This window comes from Camellia sinensis, chromosome 12 (genome assembly GCF_055761805.1).
Source record: "Camellia sinensis isolate YWXY chromosome 12, ASM5576180v1, whole genome shotgun sequence".
Lineage (NCBI taxonomy): Eukaryota > Viridiplantae > Streptophyta > Magnoliopsida > Ericales > Theaceae > Camellia > Camellia sinensis.
In genome coordinates, this window is record NC_138972.1 from 104,698,028 (window position 1) to 104,703,465 (window position 5,438).

The 5,438-nt window shown below is 32.6% G+C and overlaps 1 protein-coding gene across 1 annotated transcript; it reads right to left on the minus strand.

Annotated features, from left to right (window-relative positions):
- Nucleotides 1-2,805: 2,805 nt before the first annotated feature.
- On the minus strand, nt 2,806-5,024 carry LOC114306221 (transcription factor MTB3). Its single transcript, XM_028251421.2, has one exon. The coding sequence runs from the start codon at nt 4,560-4,562 to the stop codon at nt 3,078-3,080; it is 1,485 nt and encodes a 494-aa protein (XP_028107222.2). The 5' UTR covers nt 4,563-5,024; the 3' UTR covers nt 2,806-3,077.
- Nucleotides 5,025-5,438: the final 414 nt, after the last annotated feature.

Below are 5,438 nucleotides of genomic sequence, written 5' to 3' on the forward strand. Positions count from 1 at the left end.
TGATGATGAAATTTTTATTCAAATTTAATATTTAAAAAAAAAAAAAAAAAACAAAACAAAACAAAACAAAACAAAGAAGAAGAAGAGAGTAAACGATGGAGATGCTCTTAGGGTGGTTTGCTAAATTGTCATGCTAAATTAGCTTGTTGCACCGAGTTAAAGAGTGGAAATTAATTATTAAAAATTAAATGTTGAATTTTTTAAAGAGTTAATTATCTAAAAGTCCTATTTACAAATATTATGCTACCTTGGGTCCTATTTAAGATTTTTTTAACTAATAAGTCCTATTTAGTAAAATTAAGAATATTATCAGTTTTTTTCAATTTTAAAATTAAAAAACATTATCAATTTTGTATAGTAATGTTCCAGATAATTGTTTCACTAGCTGATGGGAAAAAAAAAAAAAAAAAAAGGTATGAAATTAAACATTTTTGACCTTCTACTTATTGATTTGATTCAACTATCTAATAAAACCGAGAACATTAACAGTTTTTTTCAGTTTTAAAATTGAGAGCATTATCATTTTTTTTCATTTTTAAAGTTTTTTTTTTCCATTTCTGCACATCAATATTCCATCATCATACTCCTTTACAAATAAATTTTTTAGTTTTGCACAAAAAAATAATTCATATTTTTCAATTTTTTCAAAAAAAAAAAAACATTAATGCGCCTTGAAAGTCCAAAAATCTTAATTAGGATTTAATGAAATATAAATTCGTAAATTAGAACTTGTATGTAAATGCTTTTTTTTAAAAGTAAAATTTTATTTAATAAAAATTTAAATGTTAAATTAAAATAAGTTAACCAATTTGGCTAACCCAATTGGCTACTTATGTGTACTCAACTGAAATATAAAGTGGTCAATTTTTACCAAAGGCAAATATCGATTATTTGCTTTCTATTAAAAGGTTTTTCTATTAATCAAGGTACACACATGGTGGTACAGACACTCAATTATATATAAAATAAATAAATAAAAATAATCTTTGTTTAATGATTTATTTCTTTCCTATAATGTTTTTTTTTTTTGGTTATGGTTGATGGTACCAGGCTTGTTGTTTATCTTGTGGGGCTTTCTTATGTGGTTGAATGTTTAATTTAACATAATTATTTTGATATTTGTAAAAAAAAAAATTATGAATTGAAAGAAAAAATTTAATTAATTGTTTGATATGTATAAGATGAAATTTGTATTTTATTATATATTTTTTTTAAAAAAAAAATTTATATTATAGTAATGAGGTGGTAATGATGATGTAGCTGGTGGCAGAAGATGGAACTAGTACGTTAGAATGGTAGGTTACATGTTTTTTATGGATTTTATTTGGACAACAATTTGCTTGCATTAAAACAAATAAATAAATAAATAAATATATATATGTCTAAGTGAACAGACTTGGAAATTAAATTAATTTTAGGGTTGGGTTTTGGATGACCCTATAAGCCTGATGTTCGGGCCGAGTCGAGCTTGGATAAATACAAAATTCCTATTAGGTAGCAAAAGCTTGACCCAAACTCAGCCCGGTCCAACAGATGCCCACCCAAGTTGTAGTCACAACTTTTTACTAAGAGAGTGTTTGAGATTATCTAAATAAGTATATTTTTAGACTTTTTACGAAAAAAACATGAAATATATGTTATATTTGAAATAATATGATAGAGAGGTAATTTGACCCAGATAAGATGATTGTCACTCAAATAGGACTCAAATAGGATAATATGCTAAAATAACATGTGCTATTTTAGCATATACCGAACACCCCCTAAGCTTATTTCAAGTGGAAAGCTGCCTTTTAAATCTTAGCCAAACTTTTGATAAGCCAGGTAGAAATTTCACCTCAAGAATTATAGCAGTTAAAATTTTGGTGCTTAACAGATTCAACCCCTCTCATGCTATATATGTGTTGCCACCAAACCTTGATTTCTTGTACAAACAAAGCAATTTCCAATTATCTTATTATCTTATCAAACGAGGCCTGTCTGTTGATGTATTAATATTGCCCTTCTGTTAATGTAACAAGACTGAGCTCCAAGTTACTACAATCCATTTTGGAAGGGTCCATGTTTTGCTAGTCAATTCAAAACTATAGACTCAAAAAATAAGCAAAAAGAAATCTAGATCATGGAAGAAGATATCGAGGCTAAAATCATGATTTTTTTTTATTTTTATTTTTATTTTTTTTTTTGGAGGGGGGCCGGGGGGCGGGGTGGAGTCTTAAAATATTGAATTTACTATAATGGTCCGAATTTCTAAATTTCATAGCTCCCTCTACTTAAGCAATAAAGTTAAAGGTTATATGTCACCATTAAATTCTTTATTGCCTTTATGCACAACAAAGCTCCACAAAACCATCTTCATGAAGTATTCTACCCTTAATAAATGAAGTATTTAAAAAAATGTCTGTCTATCATTAGCCATGAAAATTAGATGAATCTGACACATAAACATGTATCCACACTCGGCAACCATACCCTAGTCCACATAGAAACTGACAAAATCAAAACATCTTCTCAACCAAAATTCCAACAGACTTCCTCATGCATAAACATAATATATCCATGACCTTGATTCCTAGGGGACAACATCAAATGATGACTTACATATCCACCGATGATTTTCTTATGTTACCTGCAACGTAGATTGTTCCAAGGAATGGGAATAGGAATAGGAACAAGAACGTGGTACACCACATGCTCTAAAAAATGGTACAATAAGGTTAGGTTTGTACCAATCACTCCCTTAGATTTTAAGTTATGAGATCAGTTTTCATTTAACAATTCAATATCTAATAAAACAGTCTATTATTCTTCAAACTTATAATATCAATTCTCATTTAACAATCATCTTTATGCAGAACAAAACTCCACAAAACCATCTTCATGATTTTAACTAAAGAAGTAAACTCAATAATCTGCAGTCAGACAATACATCATTGAAGCAAACACCAAAACCAGATATGCAACAATAAGCTATTCCCAGTTTTTCTAGTAGGAAAGCGTTAGTAAGTCAACGTTGAGAAACACAGCCAATTATTACAAAGTGAGACTGATCTTACAAATACAACTTCAAACCTGGATCATAATGAAAGGGCGGCAACCAGCTTATCCTTCAAATCCTCGGCAGCACCATCTTGAGTCCGTATAGAGAATGAATGAACAATCTCTCCATTGCTTGTTGTCGAAACTTTAGACTCTTGTGCTATAACTTGATGTTCTCTGAATGCCTTTATGACCCTAGAAACCGGGTGAGCATCCAATGGGCAGCTCACTCGCACAACCGCATCTTCATGCCTTGCTTGAAAATCAATTTCCGGGACAATGCATTGCTTTTGCTTATTGTTACCCATGTACTTTTCGGTTTCTAAGATCCTTATCTTCTTCTGAAGATCAGTGATGTATGTAATCGCATCACCAAGCAGAGAGGCCTTGTCCATCTTGGAGATGTTAGGAACAACCGCTCTTAATGCATAAAAACGTTGGTTAAGCTTCTCTCGCCTCTGCCTCTCTGCTTCCACATGATTCAACGGTTCCTCTCTCCCATTGGCAGGCTTTCTCCCTCTCTTTCTTGGTTTCCTCTCATCGGACTGAATCAACAAGTCCTCCTGGCCCTGGTCTAAACCAGAAACAATCACTTGGTTCATTTGTGGAAACAGTTTTGCTTCACCATCATCACTTCGAGACCCATTAGAAGAGTTCCCATAAACTTGATTAGTTCCTACCGCTTGCAAATCATAAGATTCTGATGTAAACCCTGAATCATCTTCCACTTTCGGTGAAAAACTTATAGTCATCGGACGCGACTTTGCACCACCAAGACTAAGTTCATGCCCAAATATCTTTGCCACCACCTTTGCCTGTACAGACAGAGGTCCCCCAAGTGTAGTTTTCACCATTTGAATCACACCTTGTTCTTCAGGAACTGATTTAACGGAACCAATCTCAACTACCCCTGCTTTTAGTGGGATAAAAACCACCGTTTCAAATCGAGCTAATTTGGCTAAATATGACCTTGATTGGTAATGTTCTGAACAACTCTTGGCATCTGAAGCCCAAATCACTCTACCAGTATTGAATGATTGAGAAGGACTAGATGGCTTATCAAATGGGAATGAGTAATACATTGATGCGAGATAGAACATCTCCAAATCTGAAACTGAATCCAAATTCCCTGCATAATTATCTTCCTCCGATCCTCCAAAACAAGCGTGAAGCTTCTGCAAAACCCCCTTTTTCCTATTTTCTTCATCCAATTTTCGATCCTTGGAACAGTTCCCATTCTCAACCTCACTTCCCTTCAGCTCCTTACAATGCCCATCACCCCAAATCAAGGCCGAATTGCCGGATTTCGACTTCGAAACCTGCCAGAACATGGCATAATTCCAATTTGACCCCTCAACAACCTTACACAGCCCTTTCTGCACACCCAAATCTCTGGCCGATGACACGAACTCTGACAACACGTTGCCGGAGGCCGAAGCAACAAAGAATTCAAAGGATTCACTGCCTAAAACAGCTTCTATCATACACTTGTCCTCTTCATTCAACCAAAACTTCTCCCCCATCTTTCAGACAACTCAACAAACACTTAAATTGCAAACAGTAATCTTAAGGGGTTTCAGCTTTCCACAAACAAATACGACACAAAACTAATAGAATCTTTAAATTTAGAAACCTGGGTTTGATTGTTCATATGAAAAAGAAATAGACCCAGGTTGTCGTTTCATGTGAGGGTTTGATACACCAACAAATCACAAGTGGATATGTATGAATAGTTGTGTGTATGTATATATATATCATAAAAGAAGCACCAAGAAACTGCAACTTAAAAAAGGAAGAACAGTTACCTGAAGTTGTAATGGATCAGAACAATTTGCGAAGAGGATAAACTCAAGTTTCATGTGACTGTAACAGAGACCTGGGTTCTTTCTTGGGTGTCTTGGTGTAGATCTGAACTCTTTACTAAGAGCTTTTCCTTGTCCTTATTTTGTGGTAAAGATACAGTGGAACTCTGGAATCTTACTGTGTACCAAACCCTTTTTAAATTATGTTTTTCTTAAAATAATGCTATATGTACTAATTAGTGTGATATAATTTAAGAGATTTTTTATATTTATAATATGATTAATTAGTGAAGTTAATAATATTATTATAATTTATATTGATAGACTAATTAATATATTAATTGATGCATGTAACGCTACTAAATTAATTTAAAGGTATTGATAGACTAATAAAATTTTTTAACGTGGGTCATATTTCGTCTTTGTTGAGCGTATTATTTTTCTTCTCACGGCCAAAACACTTTGGAGAATTATAAAAATAAGAGATTTTTAATAAAAAATATTCTAGGGGCCGTTCAAAAAAAATCAAAAATAAAAAATTATAAGGGAAATTATAAAAATAAAAAAAATAAAAAATTATAAGCTTAAGGTTTGAAT

Coding starts and splice junctions, on each gene's coding strand:
- LOC114306221 (XM_028251421.2), bottom strand. CDS start 4,562: ATGGGGGAGAAGTTTTGGTTGAATGAAGAGGACAAGTGTATGATAGAA.